The sequence below is a fragment of the Rhyacophila brunnea genome, unplaced genomic scaffold (genome assembly GCF_057557595.1).
Source record: "Rhyacophila brunnea isolate RB1 unplaced genomic scaffold, BYU_Rbru_1.0 scaffold_2, whole genome shotgun sequence".
NCBI classification, from domain to species: Eukaryota; Metazoa; Arthropoda; class Insecta; order Trichoptera; family Rhyacophilidae; genus Rhyacophila; species Rhyacophila brunnea.
In genome coordinates, this window is record NW_028232859.1 from 58,669,040 (window position 1) to 58,691,565 (window position 22,526).

General features: G+C 34.3%; 1 protein-coding gene across 2 annotated transcripts in view; it reads left to right on the forward strand.

Annotated features, from left to right (window-relative positions):
* Positions 1-22,526, forward strand: part of Gli (carboxyl ester lipase-like protein Gli) — a 37,694-nt gene that overhangs the window by 5,400 nt on the left and 9,768 nt on the right. For both annotated transcript variants that reach the window (XM_085946978.1, XM_085946979.1), the window contains exons 2-11: positions 8,542-8,694; positions 10,182-10,319; positions 13,174-13,320; positions 14,371-14,524; positions 15,795-16,006; positions 16,566-16,736; positions 17,664-17,865; positions 18,326-18,513; positions 19,123-19,415; positions 21,315-21,510. In XM_085946978.1, the coding sequence (XP_085803104.1) occupies positions 8,542-8,694; positions 10,182-10,319; positions 13,174-13,320; positions 14,371-14,524; positions 15,795-16,006; positions 16,566-16,736; positions 17,664-17,865; positions 18,326-18,513; positions 19,123-19,415; positions 21,315-21,510 (1,854 nt within the window). The remainder of the gene's footprint in view (positions 1-8,541; positions 8,695-10,181; positions 10,320-13,173; positions 13,321-14,370; positions 14,525-15,794; positions 16,007-16,565; positions 16,737-17,663; positions 17,866-18,325; positions 18,514-19,122; positions 19,416-21,314; positions 21,511-22,526) is intronic.

The window sequence follows — 22,526 nt, forward strand, 5'->3', positions numbered from 1 at the left end:
CGCTGAAATATAATGTTATTTTCATTCTAACATCTAACATTATTTTTAATATTTGTTGTAAGTACCCATGTATACACAATAAATTAATTGATTATGCACATCTTTAAGTTTTAGCGAGGGAAGAATTATTTTCTTTTAATAAACATCATAAGGCATAATAATCATTCTCAATCTATATTAAAAATGTGTCAAGCGCGAAATGTATAAGGTACAACTACTGAGAAGATAGAAGCATATTAAATTGACTTGCTTATTTACTCCAACAAATCGTAACGTACGTCTATTCCTTTGCGCATTTAATTCAACTGTGCGGCGCCCAATCCTCCCGGAGGCCAATTGGGTCGGCGTCCAATTGGGCCGGCGTCCGATTGTACCGGCGGCCAATTACCGGAGGCCAATCGGCGGAGGCCAGTTGGCGGTGCCAAATCGTCCCATTCCCATTTATTAAGACAAAAACCCATTTGTTCTACAAAAAAATGGTTTTTTGTCTCTCTTGTAAAATTTGCGCAGTTCAAGATAAGTATTAAGATTGCGCAATTATTAGATACTGTTTTCTCGGCATTCGAGATTTCGGCCTTCGGGGTTTCGGCTTTCGGAATTTCGGCCATTCGGGATTTCAGCATTCGGGATTTCAGCATTCAGGATTTCGGCCTTCGGGATTTTGTCCGGCACCCCTTTATGTCATGTCGTGAACGCTTTGAATTTATAATTGTCATGTTTATTATAATATGTAAGTAAAATAAATACATTTGAAAAATTGGAAAATTTGACAGCACTGGAGTAAATTAATATAATGCACGCTATATAGTGGCATGAATGTACAATGTGCACTGTTGCAATTATGTTCGCAATAAATTAAGCCAGATGTAGACATGGCGAACACCGGATAAGGTCTTTATTTATGATTATGTAATATCTACATCTCTGCCAAAAGCCGGCTTTGATCTCATTTTGATCAAACTCAGACATGTGTACCTAATATTTATATATTATTATTATTATGGAAAAAGTTAAATTAACATTTTCACTTATTAACTGAGCATATTTATGTATGCCTTCGTGCGATGGATATTATATGAATTTCTAAGTTTTTGCTGCACATGGTTGCTGGTCGTTCACGTGAATCTCCACGGCCTCGCGCTACAAAGAATTTTCCAGGGTCTTTGTAAGGTGGTTTCATAGACCCTGGCCGAATTCAAATTAACAATACCTGATGCGAGTGGACGAATAATTGTTTTCAATAAGGCATTTTTCTCAGGCAGCACAAATTTCCTTTGACTTAGCATCGAGTGTGTGCCAAAGTCCTTAAAGAAACTCGATAGTAAATGCGAGATATCCATAAAGGCATCTAGAAAAAAACCGTAACCCGTGTCCTGTCTCAGGAAGGTGGAATACAATTATCAAATTATATCAGTAATGTTACAATATTTGAATGTGTTGGTACGATGGCCTGAACAAACCCGCTATATGAGAACGTTTTCGGAAGAACATAGAGATGTGAGTTAGAGTAAGAGCCTCCGCCAATTACGATGGCTGGTAGGTGAGCATAATGACACATAGCCCTGTCGTAGATAGATTACTGTCTGGGTTTGAAGTTAGTCATAATATCGTTATAAGAACAAATATAAAAAAGATGAAAATGGAGTAGGTAGGTATCTACTTCCGTCCCAATTAGTCCCGAAAATAATTATTGCCAATTATTGAGGCTATTGTGTGGCCACAGAAAACAGCCCTAGGTATAGAGTTGGACAATATTCCATGTCTTTACTCTTTAGTAGTATTACTCTGGGGTATCTATCTATTTAGGTATCCTTATCGTGAAATATAGATTCGTAGATCATGCATTGTAGGCATCATTTCAATTATGACTAATGTCAATGTCGAATATCCACAGTATACCGATTAAGTATTTACTATTACTAATTAAATTGTACTTTGTTGAGATTATCTATCTATGGGAAGTACCTACCCACTAACTATCGTAATAAACCGATGAAAATTAAAAAAATATTTTTGTTGATATCAACTCTATTATTTTATTACATAGACTCTTCTTGGTCGTACACTCATGGGTGGGGACCATGAACACTTTTTTATTTTGCCATCCTTTGAGCGACCAAGACTTTGTATCCTTCTCGATCTTCCGCTTCTCTCAGGGCAGAATGAATGGTGCCTGTCAGCTCTTTCACTTGGGCGCTCCAGCGCGCGGATGCTCTTCCTCTGCTTCGCCTTCCCTGGAGGCCACCAGAAACCACCAGTCTCTCCAGGTTGTCCGGTCCGCGCCGGACAATATGTCCAAAAAACTGCAGAGTGCCGTTCCTTTATCTGCAGCCTCTGGATGGTTGACTGGTTCGTCCTGTGTTCCGTCCAAGAAATACGAAGCATTCGGCGCCAAAGCCACATCTCAAAGGCATCAATTGCCTTCCGCTCACTTGCCTTCAGGGTCCATTACTCCTCGACTGCGTATAAAAATATAGAGAACACTAATGTTTGCACAATCATCATTTTTGTGGCAATCGAAATACCCCGATTCTTCCATAGAGAAGACGTATCATCGCATTTTTTGCGATTTTTTCCCATTACATAGACACCTCTCACAAAATACCTGCTCTTTTTCTGTTATAAACATTTAGCTTAGTCTAATAATGTTGTAAATCACAATAAATCATTTGAATTATTACAGACTCGCACTAATAACCACAGCAGATTGTTATTAAGATGTATGATAATATTATATTTTCTTTTGTTAAAATAATGGTAAACAGGCGAGAACTAAATCGCCCACCGTAGCGCAAAGATAATCGTGGCGTGCTTGAATTCACTGGGTTTGAGATCTAATCCCGCGGGTGTTTAGAAATCTCGTTCACTTTTTTTTTTTAAATTAATACATTATTTTGGATTCAGGGCTTGAGTTTTTGTAATGATCTTCGCTTCCTCCCCCTTTCTCGTCTATAGGGCAGGGTGTTGAATGTCTAATCTTCTTAAAAAAATGAGTGTGCAGCGAGCATACGCGACGAAAGTGAAACATTTTGTTTTTTTTTCCATTATCACAGGGCGAAATATCCGATAGTTAGTATTCAGGAGACGTTAGTTGTCGAGACTTTCAGTTGACGTTCGAAAGGCGTCGGTTTTTCGTAACGCTTTTTTGCGTTACACATCAGCGGGATTCAAGAGAACTCCACGCTGTAGATCCATACCAAAACCATTAATAAGCACAAAGAAAATATGTCAATGTATTTGCATTTAATTATTTTTGTCATTTGAGAACCAGATCTAATTAAAAAAAATGTTAAAATCAGTTATGTAGAAATTATCTTGTACCCATTTATAAATCAGGTTTTCAATTAATAATTTTGAAATTTTAATTTATTGTTTAACGTTATTCATGTTTGTTTTCTTTTCTCTTATGAGGGTAATGTTTGCTATGTATTTTTTAACTCGTTTGATTAGAACCAGCTATTTTTTAAAAAAAATTAAATGTCATTTTGTGTTCGTCTTGAATTCTGATTTATTATGTACACATTTTTTGTTTTACATGATTTTAAAAAAAATGTTCGAGGAATAGCCTGTGTTCTTCGGTGGAACCAGTGTTGCCCACTGTCATTCGCTAAAATATGCCAGAGTGGGTAAGAACATAAACTCGATGGCAGAATAAATGGCTAGAAACTAACATTTCAAAAATATAACTCATAATCATGGTTTTTACGAGAGTAGAGATTGAAGAAGAATTTATTGCTTCGCAACCAGTAAATAAAGCATGCCTACAGCTAAACACCATTGAATCACTAAAATATTATGTGCCTAACATTTATTTGTTGAAACATAATAAGTATGTACATATCTGTTAATTTTCAAGCAAATCTTGTGTACCTAATATTCATGGTTTTTGTTGGAACTACATAAATTATATACGATGTCGACATACGGTAGATTTAACGCCATGATATGCCAAATGCAGATTTTGCAAGCTAACTAGGTCTGGCAAGAAAAACCGAACCGATGTTAGTACCTACTCCGTTACAGGACTTTTCAGAAATGGGGACGTTCTACAGAATTGGCCCTGAGAATTGAAAATATAATTTTTTAACATGTGGTCCATAATATCTGGTCTAATAGTTAATATAAAAAGGTCGTGTCAAAGTTGTTTGTGTCAATAAATTTGCTCTATGACTCGATCCGACTCATATTTCATCAGGGCTGTCGAAGACATAAATCATAAAAAATTATAATTTTAAATTTTTATTTATAATATATATTATTTAAGTTTTGTGCATCTAATGCCGGGTCCACACTGGCAACAAGTTAAGTTGCTGGCAGTGTTGCCAACCGTACTATAATTATAGTACAATACTATAATTTTGACGCTGCAAAAAATGCAAAATACTATAATTTTACGCCAAATATGCCAAAATACTATAATTTTAAAGGATTCGAGCCGAAAAATGTTCCTGCACTATATTTTTTACAGAAATACTATAATTTTTACGCCTTTGTACTATAATCAGCATAGCAAATATGGCAACACTGGTTGCTGGCAACCTCGTTAGATTTTACGATAATTATGATTATCGTAATTAATAATTATCGCAATTATGGTAAGTATTGTAAAATTTAATGAGGTTGCCAGTGTGGAAATGGCTTAATATCCACTGTGGTTCACGTAGTAGCATGGACCTGGGGTTAACTAATTCAGGAACTCAACACCCATGATAGAATTTTTTCCAGTTTTGGTTGCATTATATTCCAAAACTCTTCTGTAAAAATCGTTTCCGATTTTATAAATGGAAATTTCTCGGTGTGCATAGTAAACAAACCTATGAATAAAAAAGACAAGAAGGAACATACTGATTCATCGCAGTAAAATCTGGCAATCAAATTCGCCATTTTGAAAAGCGACGATTTTGCGTAAACAAATATCACGTGGTCTGTACGTGTGCGGCAAACTTCGAATGTGTTTGTAATTTTGTGTATTTTATGTTTGTGTATCACGCATTGTCGGCCATATTTGCCGGCCTTTCTGATTGCCGTGATTTGTACACATCTTACTTCCTGTCTTTTTTTATTCGTAGAAACAAACAGTATTTTTTATTAGTTATATGAAGTTGGCCTTGAATCTGTAATAAAATAATACACAATTAAAAGATTTTGAAATAGAAAAAAACACATTTCCAAGCTTTCAGCCGTGCTCACTCATGAATGTCATTTGTCATTTAGATAAGTACCTATATACACATTTTGATGTTATCTTGCAAAGTGCGAATGTAATGTTTTCAAATAATTGATATGGATTAATTATACCATCGTATTATTTTCTCGAAATCATAAACATACTATAATAGTATTTGAGTATCAACCTATGTTCAATTTGAATTGGGTTATAATAATAATATACCCGTATTATATATCAATAGTATGTTTGCTACAAAATCCACCCAAGTTATCAGTACGTACTTGCACAGGTTTGATTAAAAACTATGATGAAATTAACATTTAAAAAATATTAATTCATAATATTATTTTGACAGCCCTGTTTTCTGATCGGCGTACATCTTGCAGGTGTTTATAAAATAATAATAATGTTCAGCGGCAGACAATATCAATTATAATAATAATGTTTCTTGAAATAAAATCTCCGATGATTAGTGATTTTTGCGAAAAGATCGATTTAAATTAACGTACTTACGACGCCGAGATCCTTTTTATACTAAATTATATTTGAATTTCGAGCTCTTCAGCCCCCCCCCCCTTTAACCCAATTGGAAGTTGTCAGCGTGACAAATGAATGATTCACCTGATAACAATCATTCACGAGTTTCCCTAATAATATTAATAAATTAATTATAAGTACCTATTCGCTATTGCATATTATGATTTCTTATGATGACCGTTAAAAATTTTCTTCATGAATGATGAGTAAACAGTTAATAATCAATAATTTATGTGATTTCTCGGAACCTATTACAAATTTTCAAGAATAACATTATCACTAGACACATACATAATAATATGTTGGTTTTATCATCGTCTTGCTATTCAATATTATTTTGTGGTGTGCATTTATTAGTGATGTCGATGGTGACTAATTCAAATAGTTAGATAATAAAATAGGTACAAAAGTTACTAAGTAGTGACTCATTTCAATAAACAAAATAAATTAAATAATTACCTACCTATATTACATAGATAGGTAATGCTATAATAACAGGGAGTGCAGGGACATACTATGTAAGTACTTAGTCATTATTTATTCACATCATTGCAAAAAGTGTTATGTAATTAATGTAATTACTTATGTATTTTATAACATAAAAGCAGGTTAACCTTTATTAGTTAATTTTCCAACTGTCTTGTTTTAATAATATGACGTACAATATATATTGGTATTATCGAAGACAGTGACACTGACGTCCCGTAGGGGCAGGCAGACTATGCGCCGCATATGGACGGCAGTTACTCAAAGGGCGGCAGACCCGAGGGGGAATAAATCGAATTAAAAAATACAGATATACAATTATATAGCATGCGATATATTACTTAAGTTTTGATTAAAAAATAAATTCAGTCTACTGGTTGAGGTTTTTAAATAATGATCTGTGCGAAACAGCTAGTTCTAAACATAATTAAAATATAAATAACGCATATTGTGTTGTTTTGAAATGAATCAACAACAAAGCCTTTTTGTTTTGATGAAGTATACTAAGTACTACTAAAATGCATTCATTCCATAAAAACACTAAAAAGTATCCAGAAGTTGATAGACAGAATAATTCATTACATCGGTCTTTCACAGACTTCTGCTATTATAATATGTACAAAAAACACTTGCCCGAAATCAATCTCTTTGGTATGCACACAGAACAGATCATTGATGTTGTGTTCCCTGATTATTATTACTTACTTAATAGTGTTTACTATATCTATGGGAAGTATATTTTTCCCTGTTATAAGTCCCTGATAACTATCTTAGAAATAGAGAACATCAGTTGTTTATTCTCCCAAGGTGCAGAACCAACCTGCCCCACTGGTAATGCCAATTGGGAGGGCGATAACTATGTTCAACGAAATTGCTTCGGGTGTTGATATATTCCACCTACGTGAGGATGAGTATAGGTGGACGTTATTTTATAAATTTTTAAAATAGGGTCTGCTTAACTCATCCGGTGTACTTCCATGTACCTATCTAATTAATATTTTTGTATGTACATATTTCTACTGTTTAATAACATACTATCTATCTCTTTTTTTATGTAATACTGTTTTATATTTCTTTGTTTCTAAATGTCATGTTGTGAACGTCTTAAACTTATAATTTGTAATGTCCACAATATGTTAAAAATAAATTGAAAATTGAATTTTTTAAATAAATTGAATTTTTCGTTGCGTTAAATATTAAATGTGTGATTTGATTAACAATACGTGCAAAAACTAATATCGTCAGAAATATTTAAAAATATAAATGGATCACGCAGTATTTTTGTTATTAGGTACCTATGTTATTAAAAGTTGTAAAACGCATTCTGATACCAAGAAAAATTAGTAATACAAATCAATAATTCCACCAATTTATGAATATCTTCGGCGGCATTTTCAGTCTGTCTAAGGGCGCCACTTTTCCTAGGGACGTCACGCACTGATTAAACCAGTAAAACATATTAAGATGTCACCTCAACATCAAATCTCACAAAAGTCAATATTTTAATGAAGGATGAATCTATTTATAGTCTATATTATTTCTTTGATATTTTCTGGATGATTTTTCCAGAAAATTCGATTGATATTCCTTATCAATGTGCCTACTTACTTAGTTTTTATTATTAACCCATTTTTGCTTCCCGGACACCACGTCATGGTGCCGACAATAATTATTATTAAAGAAATACCAACACAGTTATTATTATTGTATTTCTTCACACATTTTATTTTTACAATCAATCAATAGCAGTTTATTCCGTTAAGAGTTTTCAAGTGAGTATCTATACCAGTTATTCCAAACCAGGGTTCTGTGGGCTATGTTCAAAGAAAATTCACAAATTGTTGAGTTACATGAATCACCCACATAAATATTCTATTCTGATGATGTACTTAATAGTATTTTACTCAGAGAAATAATGGCAACCGATCTCGAGTGTGGAAGAATAATATGGGATAAACTTAAACACGTGTCAAGAATACGCTTGTCCTACGTTTTGACAACTGCTGTCGATTTATTCACTGATACTCATCCAATATTGGTGTAGGTATTTGGAGGTTACAACGCACACCATTGCACGTCTATAATTTGTGGTTAATTTTCGTAGGACAGTCACACATTCAAAACCCTGCGTCAAAATGTAGTGAATTGGGTTATGGCCTATCTGAATTCTATTTATTAATCTGTTCTGTGATTTTACTATTGACCCAAAATTTCATTTACTTAATACATTGTAAGATTATTATCTTTGCTGAATACCATAATCTAGACACTAAGGCACTGGGAATCTGAAGCTTATGATGGTTACCTTTCCTAAAACTGTGATTAAAATAAACTCTTCTCTATTTCAGCCACCGATAGATCCTAACAACCCCGATGCAATATTCCCCGGAGTCCTCTCAGGATGGAGAGAAGATCTGCAAGGAAAGGAGAGAAGAGATTCTCGTCAACTTCCCAGAGATGTCTTCGTCACCACCAACTATGGTCAGGTCCAGGGATTCAAGGTAACTACCATAATATGTTATTGCTATTAAAATTATTTATAATCTCTAAGTTTCTAAGCATAAAATAAAACACTTGAGGGGAAAATTTTGTATTAGCTGCTCAGAAAAATATAAAGGTTTGAGAGCCACTGTTTATCTGGTTTCAATTACATAATTAAAGTGCATCTTTTTGTTTTTTTTTTACATACTTATTGATACTTTATTGATATTTTTGTAAGTCATTTTTTATTTAAAACATAGTTAAATAAATAACACATTACTAATAAATTATTTTTGTTTACTTTTGAACAAAATAGCTGTATTGTGATTTATTTAACAATTATTATATTAAATAAAGGAAGGCTGATTTTAATTACTTGCATGAGACGACAAAACTAGTGAGAAATATAATAGGTAGGTACGTTTTTACTTCTGATTTTCTTGATAATAACTGCATTGTTTTAACTGGATTCCCACATTCATGGTCGGAAATTTCTAATTTGACTGGGTGAAAAACAAAAGGCAATGCCAGTAGATACCAATTTAACAATGTTATATCGGTATTATTTATTGGACGAGTGCTGGATTGTCTGCCTCTGAAACCGTGGGTTCAAATCCTATGTCTATGTAAAATCGAATAGTACAATCATTGCTCGTAAAATGTGTCAATAAAACTCTTCCTTTAGAGATAGGTAGAACTCTAAAGAGCATCTTCATTCGTTTTTTTTTTTGTGTCCCTCACTGTTGAGTATCATGACCTCACTGACGATTAGATTTTCCGAATTATGTGCCCAAAGAACTGCGGAACTCTCTGGAGACATTTTAGACAGTCAGTTTTTTGTATACTTAATTTTTTTCAGAATGGAGATATTAATTATCCTGAGTGGAGTCTTTAGAATGTGCCAATTCCCAAAGGCATCAATCTAACGTCTTTCTTTTTATGTTATGGTCTAAGTTCCAACACATTAAATAAACATGTAGAAAACCAAAGAAACTTTGGACAATTGTGGTGTGGTACTTATTCCCTGTGCACATGAAATAATAAACACATAAACGACACCCTTTTTGAAAATTTGTTTAAATCTTCAACTTCCATATGATTGTGTGGAACTTTCATATAATAATGGTTAAAAAAACAACAGACATATTGTTGTTTTTATATAATAAAACGCAATTTTTTTTTTTTTTGTAGTACTTATTCCACTTTTAAGGACCGGTTTCGTCCGCCTCAGAGGGACATTTTCAACAATTCACAAAACAAACAACAAGTTTCAACAAACAACAATTGTTCAAAACAAGGGTTGAAAATGTCCCTCTGAGGCGGACGAAACCGGTCCTAATCTCTTGATTATAATAAGAATAAGTACTACAAAAAAAAAAATTGCGTTTTATTAAATAAAAACAACAATATAATGCAGTTCCACCATGAATTGACAGTTAACAAAATAAAAGAAAAAAAAACAACAGACGTAATAATTATATTAATTTTGAACAATTTTCCTATCCAGGTGTACATGTACGACAATCCTGACCCAAACTCTGGCTACAGACCATGGACTACACCAGTGGAACGAATCCACGGAGAAGCGAGCGCTTTCCTCGGCATACCTTATGCCATACCCCCTGTACTCGAGGGCCGTTTTAAGGTAAGAATAACAATATAGTTCAATAAACAAACATCATATACCAAGTACATCTAGAGAGAATCTTATCTTACGAAGTTTTTATATTACAATAGTTGAGTTTTTGCTGTTGGTAATTATAAAAAAAAAATATTCTTTACGTTGGCACTTTTAAACATGGAGGCTATTATATCGTCGCTATAGGATTTGTTTCCCGAATAGACCAAATGTCAATTTTACAGGAGACGAAAAACAAATTTCATTGTCGTATATTTTAATATCAGTAGATGTAACAATCATTCTTTCTATACTGTATGATTGCAACATTATCTAAGAATAGATTCCAAGAATAATATACTGGTATAAGTCATTAAATGCACAGAAAATGCGTTTTATTTACAAGTACTCACTGTGGATATTCGGGAAATTTTTAGCGCTCTCTTAGAATAATGGATATTCGGGACAAAACATGGACGTTCGGGATTTAAGACCGTAGCGTATTGCTGCACGGCCCACAGATTACTGAGTGGTCAAAAAGTACGCGCCTCAAATGTTATATTTATTTACACGATAATTGTTAATAATTACCTCTACTATTTAAATACTTAATGATCGTAATTATCCAAGTTCGTATGTAATAATAACACGCGGCAATCGCTTTTTTCGGTTTTTTTTCGGATTAAGTAATAAAATAGTTTTTAAGTAATTAACTATTTTTTTATTGAACGAATATTTCACAAGATTTAAGAATGTACCATTCTAATAATTGAACATACTTACATATTTTTTTTAAATCACTTCTGAGAAAATATATTATAAGGTATCTACTACTTTAATTACTAACCGACGTCACGGTCATTTCTCCAATATTTTATGATGGTACTTACTCGTACTTGCTAACAATTTTATATTAATACGTTTTCCAAAAAAAAAAATCTATTTATATATATATCTGTATATTATTATATATATATATATATATATTTCTATAATTGACAATTAAACTTATTACAAACCACCAAATAAATATTATATATTTACTATTGTAAGGAACAACAACACAAAATAATAGCATGTATAAATTAATTACCATTGGATGCTAATATTAGGTAGGTACCAATATCCTAAGTATATAATATCCACCAAATAAATAGTTACTAACATACATATTAAATTAAAATATTAATTATCAGCGCATTCAAAAATAAATAATAGCATCGCCTTTATTTTCATAGAAATACGTAGATTAAAAGTAAAATAAAGACAAACAATGTTTGATTAATAATAATTTGAAATAATAATTATTTTTTACGTCATAGTAGTTGCCGGGTCATACTGTAGAATTCATATAACCGTTGGGATTTTGTGTCATTTATCAAAACAAAATGCAGTTATTTAGGTTGAAATACTCACTTCCACAACTCTATTGTACGTTCAGGGCGAAATGGTGGTGTATCAGCTATGAATGATCTCTTCAAATTTGATGAATTCACTATTAAAACAATAGTAACGTTAAAAACAATATCAATAAGACGAAATTTGAAAGAAGTCTCCAGACGGCGGAAAAATATGAAAGTGGGCGTGATTGTTTTAGAGCTAGACAGCGTGAATGTGGGAGCGAGATGCACGGTGTGAGCGCGGTTTGATTGGCTAAAGTCATATTCGGGAAATAAACACTCAGCCAGAGATATATTTCGACTGAAATTAACTTGGATATTCAGGTACGAATAGTTGGACATTCGGGAGAAAACCACGGAGTAATTGTAACTTAACATGGCGTATTCGGGTTTTTTAAAAAAAAATCTCTGTTCCTAGATAAAAATATATTGTTTTTATAAATGATTTCGGTAGAGTTCGATAAAAGAAATTGAACTGCATTAAAATGTCGATTTCGACAAAAATGGATATTCGGGAAACAAATCCTATAGCGACGATATGCCTACTATTGTTTATTATAGCTATCATCTTTGGTAGCTGTATTTTGACGCATAAAAATTCGCGATTTTTGTGATAGTTCGCGGTTCAGTATATTTTGATGCCCATCTATGTCCAATAATTGACGCAACATCACTACCTCGAATTATGAATCGAACATATTATATTACCTATGTATGTTCAAAATGGCCAATGGAAGTATTAATTAATAAAACAATACCATCCACTCATAACAAATTCAATTATTAGGGTTAATCTTGGCAATGGACATAGCTACAGCCATATTACATATAATTTATGTAATTGACTGATTGAGTGTATACAAAAATGTGTTATAATGATTAGTGTAACCTTTTATGCTGCATTAGCGCAATATTGGAAATTTTGAGATATACCTACAGGTCCTCGTGGACAAGTGATTAAGGCACTGGGCTCTTACCCAGGGTCTCCGGGCTCGATTCCCAATGAGGTGACAATATGTTTATGTGGTTTTCTCAAAGCCTGGGTGTGATGTGATTGTTTAAAAAAAACTGCTCTCAAAAGTTGTAATATTTGTATTTGTTCCTTCATTCGCCGCCCCTATGCAATGCATGACCTGTCTACCCCCACGGAACGTCACTGGTCACTTTTGTTTCATTTAGCATTGCAGTTTCTTTTCCCGGGCTAGAGAGAGAGAGATTAAGATCAAACCTCTTCTATTAATAATTTCAGTTTTGTGCTTATCATAAATTGACCAAAGACCATAGATAGTTTTAGACTTCATATAATTATGTGTAGAAAGTTATCTTCAACATCATTTCTAATGCCTAAGAAAATTCAAATAACCAATTAAATTTTTTCACACAATTTTTTTATGAAGCTTAATTATTCTATCAATGATTTACTTTATGGATATTTTTTATCAACGTAAAAAACAATTATTTCATTAAATATTATTTTATAGCCCCCGAGACCGCATCGAGGATGGCAGCTGATGCAAGCCGTCGACTTCGGTCCTGCCTGCCCTCAACCCGTGAGATTCACCGGAGCCACCAAGGGAGTTCGAGACATGGACGAAGATTGCCTATATCTTAATGTCTTTTCGCCCAATGTAAGTGAAATAATACTTTATTACAGTCATAAAGTGACATTTAGAAGAGGGAGTGAGAGAGAGATTTAATTTTACTTGTGATAAATCCAAGGCATGAAAAAACCAGTATAATTTGAGTGCTACAGAGAAAGTTTTCGGAAGCGCTTGGTTACAAATAATTGATATAGATTTAGACTAAGATGAAATAAACTGTCAAATTCACTGCCGTGAAGCCACTTTCCCAGGGTTTGTCTAAAAAAAAAGCTTGTTATTATTTAATTTACTGGATGATTTATAAATATGGTTAGCTGTTCTATATCAAAGTTTAATAAACAAACTGAGAAAAACAAAAGTGGTATGATGCTTTTATAGTGTAAATCCTTGAGTATGCAGACTTAAATTATTATCAAGATTATCTAGTTTGCGCTATGACCATCAGTTTCATATTATGATTATTATAAGAATTTATGCTGCTGATGACATTAAAGTATGAGACATTGCAAGTAAATAATGAATTTGGATGATGCTTAGGTGGCCTAGGGTCACTGTAACGGAAAGAGTAATTTGCCAGTCACCGCAGGGCACGGATAATTGCTTGATCTCTTAACATCTTAATTGGCTGAATTGTTCAAATTAATTCTTGACTTTTTGTAAGAACTGAAATAGTAGGGTCATGAGAATGCATCGAGTGGGTTTGCTTTGAAGTCTCTTAATTATGCATTTAACTCTTGGAGTGTTTTCCGAAAACCATTATAATTTATAAAGTCTTTATATGTTAAGTATTTAAAAATAATTTACATCATTATATCATTGTCACAATAAGATAGCAATCAAATTCAAAATAATCATCAGTGATTGGTGCTCTTATGGTCAAATTAAATAATTTAAATTATAAAGATTAAGAAACCAAGAAGTTCTTGTACAAAACTCTCGTGAGGCTGATATTGTCATGAGGTGTTCTGCTCCACTGATTGACAGAAACTGAAGGTGTTTGGGTGCGCAGGGTTCATTATTATAGAAATTAATAAACCAATTTGTACATAATTTGAATGTTTTGGTTAAAATTTCCAGACTGCTTCAGGAGTGGCTCAAAAGTATCCGGTGATGGTTTACATACATGGCGGAGATTTCTACAAGGGGGCGTCGAACACGTTCCCCGCTCACATAATGGCTGCCTTTTACAATGTGGTTGTTGTGTCTATCAACTACCGACTTGGCGCTTTAGGTATTTTTATTTACTACTTGAAGTACTAATTATACATGTAGTGTACTAAAGTTATAAAAGAAATCTGCCATTACAGTGGAACCCCGATCTACCGTTCTCGCACAAATCGTTTTCCCGCACGGATCGTTCATTTTTGAAAGTCCCCCCAAACACTCGTAAGAACACTGTTAAATAAGCCCCGATTTATCCTTTTCCTCGATCTATCGTCTAAATATTATGGTCCCGTCACAAATATTATCCCGGTTGACCGTTTTTTATAAATTATATTTGAATATTTTTCATTTCGCTTTTGTGGAATTGTTTATGATACATAAAGAATAGACCTTTCAGTCACGTCGCTTTGTTTGCACAGGTCGGTTGGCGCAGGCTTGCTTCACATCTAGTGTCACGAATTTTTATAAGTCGCAACTAAAATGCGCCCCATGAAGAAAACTAGAACTCTAGCTGAGAAACTGAAAATAATTCAAGACGTCAAAAAATCCAGGAGAAAAACGAGTTTTTAAAAAAAAAAAATGTATTTCCCACATTTATCGTTTTATTTTTAGGGTCCCTTGAAAACCGTAGAATCGGGGTTTCACTGTAATTACAATGTCACATTGAAATTTCAATATACATATAAGGCACACTATAATAATCAGGCTGTGACATGAAACTGTAAATTTCAATGAATGCAATATGGTAACTGTTGCATTCAAAGAAGACAAAGCAAATACCATTGTAATTCGCAATTTATTGACATGGCTTGAATATAGTCAGCCTTGATAATACATAATAATGGAACCGTGAGATTCACATTAGTTTTAACTTAATTTGGGTTTTGAAATTCACTTACAAATTGTCATTGAATTATATGTATTATACCTATTATAGAATTCGATATTGAAATTGCATTTCTCTCACACACGCTTGTCTTCCACACATGTTTCATATGGAGGCATTCCTAATATGAGTGAAACACAATCAACCAATGGTATTGCGAATGCTGGCTAACACAGTACTTCATAACATAAATATCTGACCATAATAGTGTCTTTTTTTTACTGTCACGCTACCATATTGTATTAACAAGAACCTAAATCAAAATACAGTTTGAATTGTGCTCCATCTTTTGGACTGAGGCCTCCTTAAAATTAAATTACGCTAATTGTGCAACTATTAAACAACATTATGAAAAGTTTTTCGTGGGTTTTAGACTCAATTCAGATTTATTAAATTATTTCATACTGTCACTCAAACATTTTGCTAACCTACATTTTTGCATATTTTGAAGGATTCCTTAGCACTGGCGATTCGAATTCCCCTGGAAATTATGGTCTGTTGGACCAAGCCCTGGCTCTGCGTTGGGTTCATGACAATGTAGAGTTCTTCAATGGAGACAGGAATTCCATCACTTTGTTTGGTCCGGGAGCCGGTGCCGCTTCAGCCGGACTTCTCATGGTCGCTCCACAGACTAAAGATATTGTCAATAAAGTCATCGCACAGGTATAAAATATTATGAATTATTGATCTCTACATGAATTAAATTGAACGGACACTTGAAATGTCTCTTGTATATATGTAGTACTAATAAGACCAGTTGTCATTTATGGCTTGGAAACCTGGTGCATGACCACAAACATGGAATGAGGCTTATTTAAGCGGAGCAGGCTGCATGGTATCTTCGGACCCATCCAGGGTGGTTCCAGAAATACAAATGGCTTGGCCATGTACATAAGATGGATGAGTTACAATTTACATATTAACGTTGGGAAAGCCAGAAGGCGAATGAAAACCTGGTCGGCCTCGTACGGAGATATTGTCAAGTTGGATTTCAAAATCTTGGGCATTCAAAATTAGAGGGAAGTGGCTCTGAACTGATCAGGATGGAGGCAAATACTGTATAAGTCCATGACCCATATATAGAGTTCATCAGGAAAAAGAAATTATAAATAATATATTTTAATTAAACTGTACTTTTAAGTACCTAACTATGTACAACTATTTTAGAGGATCACAAAAGTATTAATGCATATTTTTAATTTGGATTTAATTACGATATTAGAGTGGATCGGCCTTGGCAGATTGGGCGCTTATTGTGGACAAATACCGAGCCCAGAACACCAGCCGAGTCTTCGGTCAACTGCTCGGCTGCTCCATCGAATCCTCATGGAAATTGGTCAACTGCCTCAAGCAGGGAAGGAACTTCTATGAGATCGGAAATGCTGAATTTCAGGTTAATATCTCAATAATAATACAAATTTATAATGCAGAACATTAGAGTAGGTACCTATTGACATTTTAATTTTCAATTTCAAAAATTCTATTAAATATACATATCAATACGAATTATTGGGGTGATTGTATCTAAGTAGAAACATTGGTTAGGCTAGATGCCGGGCAATGTAATTGGGTCTTGACTTTTAGTAGTGTCAAATTGAAATGCATGTTAGATTTTCCCGAACATTATATAGTATTGTTTGAGTCATGTAGTATGTCTACCTATATAACTAAAAGTACCTAAGTAATATTTGTTACTTATTTTCTTCCATATCCATACAAGGAGTGGGAATATTGTGAGAATTTCTGACCATTTTTGGTAGTTTATAGTGGAGTATTTTACTTGCATTCTGACGGTGCTGCTTTACGGTAGCGAATCATGGCACCTTACGAAGGCTCAGAGCAACCGTATACTGAGCTTCGAAAACAGATGTTTGCGATGAATACTGGGTGTGCGGGTGGTATGACTTTAGAAGCAACGAGGAGATAAGAGAACGCACCAAGCAGCCTCTCATCACGCTGAAAGTGAAGAGGCTACGTTGGACCTGGCTCGGCCACGTGCTGCGGATGCCAGAAGAGAACTTCAACCTGGCTTGCCTGTTCTTCAAGCCGACCGGATTCCGGCGTCCTGGAAGGCCGCTAAATACAATCTACAGAGTGTATACGGCGGAGCTACGGGATGCTGGTTTGACCTGGAACGATGCAAGAAGACTGGCGAGCGACAGGGATTCTTGGAGGCGCCGCGTGGTGTCCATATGCTCGAGTTAAGGGGCGGATATGGCAAAAGAAGAAAGAATTTATTAACAGGAGACTCCATTTACTGTACAATATTTGAAGTGAATCACATTTAGTAAATGAAATTACTAATATTTGCTCTTTGCAGCCTCACGTTGGACTGTTTCCGTGGGGTCCTGTCCTGGATGTGAACTTCACTTACCCGAGCGACGGGTGGTACGAGGGGTGGCGCGAGAAGGACTGGGTCTTCCTCCAGGAGACTCCCGAACAGTTGCTGAGGAGGGGACATTTCAACCGAGGCCTGTCCTACATGATGGGAGTCACTATGCAGGAAGCCGCTTATATTATCTGTAAGAAATTCACATTATTTCATATTTATTGCTTTTCATTGAGAGGATTTTTTCAGTTAAAACCAAATTATTTGTTTATCGCTATTGCAATCCAGTTTTTGCATTGTATGTAGTACTTATAGGAACCTATAGTAGCCACAACACTTGTCACACTAGCTTGTCACTTCGCAAACAAGAATATCATTATCGCTTTCCTCCACGGATTGTTCGACATAACATTTTATGGACGTAAAAAATAGGATATTTTATTATTTATAGATGCTCTCATCGCGAATGAGAGATACAACATTCGTTTCGGCAAGTGACATGCTATAAAACTTTGACTGTATTTGCAATTTTTTTGATGGGAGCAAGACAAGTGGCCTGTATTAGTGGGGAGGTTAACTACAACAACGGCTTTCACACCCATGGTTATTATAGCAGGTTTAATTACATAATAAAATTTTATGTTTTCTTCCAGATGAGAATGAAACTTTGTCTCCTTACTATGAAGTGGATGATAAGTTCTTCGACCAGAAAGTGAGAGAACTCGTTCTGCGTTACAACTATACACTCAATCCTATCGGCGTATATGAAGCCATCAAATATATGTACACGTATTGGCCTAACCCACACAACACAACTCACATCAGAGAACAGTACATTCATGTAAGTGTTTTGTAAAATTATTACATATTATACTCTTCCACAGACCCAGTAATTAGGGTGGTTTAACTGATTGGATGCAATCAATGATATCAAAAAAAACAAATAAGTATTCATGTTGGTTTTTCAATTGACATGTTTAATTATTTTAGAATATCTTTGATGTAGGCATTTCTACCACTTCTTCAGAAAATACATTCAGAATGAGCTCTTTGGCTTCATGGGAGATACAATACAGAACAATATTATTAGGCGAATAAAAGTGGCCAAATATTTTGATGTCATCTGTCTACCAGTGGCAAAGGGTGAAGGTAGGCTGTTAAGATCCGAAATAAATAGTGCACACTAAAAATTGTCAGTCAAACTTATTTGTTTTCATTGAACTAAGACTACAATTATTTACAGATGGTGTTGGTAAGTTTTTAAAAACCAATTATACTCTGCCTAAACCAAACATAATGGTTTTGGCATACTTTGGGCGATACAACAATTCTGCATACGGAATTGTACAATGTGGTGAAAGACGAATTTGAAATATCAGACATAAACATGATGTGAATAAGTTTTTTCTTTAATTTCTTAGGTTTAATAATAATTGTTTGTCCTTTGCAGTTGCTCTCAGATTTCTTGTACCGCGCCCCCGCTGACAACATGGCGAAAATTCTTCTCGAGCACAATGTCCCGGTTTATATCTATGTCCTCAATACCACCGTGGAGTCTCTCAATCTTCCAGAATGGAGAAAGGTTCCCCACAATATGGAGCACTACTTTTTGACCGGGGCACCGTTTATGGATGTGGAATTCTTCCCCAAGAAATGGAAACTCGATCGACAGATATGGACCGATAATGACAGAAACATGAGCCACTTTTTCATGAGGGCTTATACGGAATTCGCCAGATATGGGTATGATTTGTAATATAATTATTAGAATTTATTAAACATACCCCACATAATTGCCATAAATAGTGCAAATTGATGTGTATATTCTTTTTATTACACCATGAGAAACTATGTGACAGCATTGAAAATAAATGTATTGCAATGGTGACAAGTCGATTGTATGAAATTATTATACTACATACTTATAATCAGGGCTTTTTTTGTAATGTAACGCAGTGAAACGACGTTCTGGTACCTTTTTTCACGGTATTTTTAATGTTTCAAAAGCAATTAGATGAAACATTTTTCGTAGTATTGTTCGTGTATTATTACATAGTACAAGCTAATTTTCCTGAATCATCTCATATGAAAAGACATGAAAAACTATCGTGTTTAATATGTGCATTGAATTCTATTACCATTTCTTCAAGTGAATGTGAACGCGAATTTTCGCAAATGAGTCTAATTGGACATAGTTATGCAGAAAGTAGCCAGTCCACAAAAAATAAAAAAATGAGATATGATATAGATCAGATGCGAGAAGGTTTTCTCTACGTTCTGCTGAAAATATCCAAGCCGCAAAAAAATTATTCTTGAAATAAAATACTATTTACAATTTTACATACATTTTAATATCATGTTGTTGTTAAAGTGCCATTATCTCAGCTCGACATTATTGTGGACTGGCTACATTCTGCATAACTACGTTCAATTATTACCCCAATAAGAGCTTCGTTGAACACCCAAACAGTTTCGGCACTTTTGGTCATCAAACTCGTCTGACCACATCTGAATACATTGATCGGTGGTGACTTAGTGGAAGAAGACATTCGGCCATAGACTCTAACTATAAGAAAAGGAATCGAATCAATTTGTCAGATGAAAATTGGACTGAACTTTGGAAATCACCATGGCCCTTACAAAGGGGGGGCTGACAAGGCTTTAGCCTGGGGAATAGACCAGATAATTGAAATAACGCAAATCACAAATTTGCTCTAATCGTAAAAAAAATCGCCTGCGGTGCTAAATTTCCTTTGGGCGTATTAACATTTTAAAGTATGTGGTTGTGTAATTGCATTTTTTGGTTAATGATTGTTGATACTCTGAATACAATCACACTGCCTTTAACCTTAGTGATAGGTAGGGGGCACGCTCAGGATGTGGGTACCATATACTTTTATTCAAATATATGACGTTTTTACAATAGGTTTATATACTGTTTACAAGAAGTGGGTTCCGGCACCTTTTTTTTCAAAAAAAAGCTTTGCTTATAATTAATACTATACATACACTATGGGAATCAACATTTTAGAAATTTCTATAAAAGAGACAATATTTACATACTACTACTGTAATACGCCACCCCATAAACCAGACAAGTGTCCAATTAGTGAAAGCACCGTGAGCTTTTTATCAAAAAGAGATGACCGTACACTATAATGGTCTCCAATTTTATTAGATTCAATATGAACATTAATTCAATTTTCATAGATGATTTTGGCAAAATTCATGAATTTAAGAATGAAAACCTAACCTAGCCTAACCTAACCTAACTTATCTTAACCTAACCTAACAAATAATCCAGTATATCGCCTATTTTCAAAATTTGCTTGCCACTGGCTTCCTGTAAATCGACAATAACCGTGTTTTATTTAGACATGAATTTTATCTCAGTACTATATGACCCAAAGAGGTTGGACGGTCTTTAATATATTATGACCATATATTTCGAAGTGTGATACGGCAAACAGCATTCGTACAAATTCCCGGACACGGGTTTACTCAAATGAATTTGTTAGCCATTAAGGTATATGTAATTGTAATTCTTTTTTTTTACTCAACGTTTACAGTTAACAATAGGTACTCTTCACCATGTCTGCTGTGTGGTCATATTTTTGACCAAATTTTGAAATTCGTTTTCAGCAATCCCACACGGCAACAGATTCTCGGCTTGCACTTTGAGGTGGCCAAGGCCGGTGAGCTGAAATATCTGAACATCAACACGACTTATAACTCGAGTATTTTCCTCAACTACCGGCAGACTGAGTGCGCGTTTTGGAGCCAATATTTACCCACAGTCATTGGACATTTGGTACCCACCTACCCCCCAGTTACAGAGGTATTTATTCATTTCTTTCTTGAACACTATAAGGGCCATGCGGCCCAATGACAGTAGTGTAGTAAAATAGTATAGCAGTAGTAGAAGTGAAACAATCACATAAACACCAAACTTTGAGAATACATACCACATAACATAACAAAGGATGAGAAGTCAGTGGTTTACGCACTGGGTTACTTAATTATATACAAAATATATACCAAACAAACATAATTTTGAAAAGCACTTCTGAGAAAATCATGTTACTATTGGCAATCGGTTTTTGTTTATTAAATCAAAGTAGGTAACTACTACTTCAATTACTCGCCACGTCACGGATCGCAATTTGGAAGAGCGCTGATGAGCAGGTATTAAAAGGCCAATACTTAAAATTTTTCATAATTAGTATGTCACCTAGTAGCATAGTGGACAATGCGTGGACGGGGCATAAACCCAAGAGATGCAAGTTCGATCCTGCCGGGTGTCTTACTTTTTTCAAAAAGATTTTTTCTATTGGTTGTAACATATTTTCTCAGAAGCGTTTTTCAAAATTGTGTATGTTCAATAATTAGAATGGTACATTCTTAAATCTTTTTAATTATTCGTTGAATAAAAGAAATAGTTAATTAAAAATATGTATATAACTCGAATTCGACTTAAAAGTGGATTGTGGTGTTACACTAAACAGCTCAATTTTAGTATGCAATATACCTATAACTAAACAACTTAAAAACGGGCAGAAGCAGAAGCACACGAACTTTCGTGCGTATATAGTAGGTGTGTAAATGCGGACTCTGTGAGCGTAAACGCTGCGTCTGTGTGTTAAAAATGTGTTTTACACGATACAATAGTATATTTACAGTTTTACAATGAATACCCCATCTCGATCGGAGTATTACAAAGAACCTTTACCAAGACAGGCACGAGAAATAAAATTATTGTTTTTAATGTGACAGAATATTTAAAAGTGATGAAGAAAGAGTATAATTATAATGATAAGTAGATACCTATATATTTTTATAGAAAACGATTTTCAC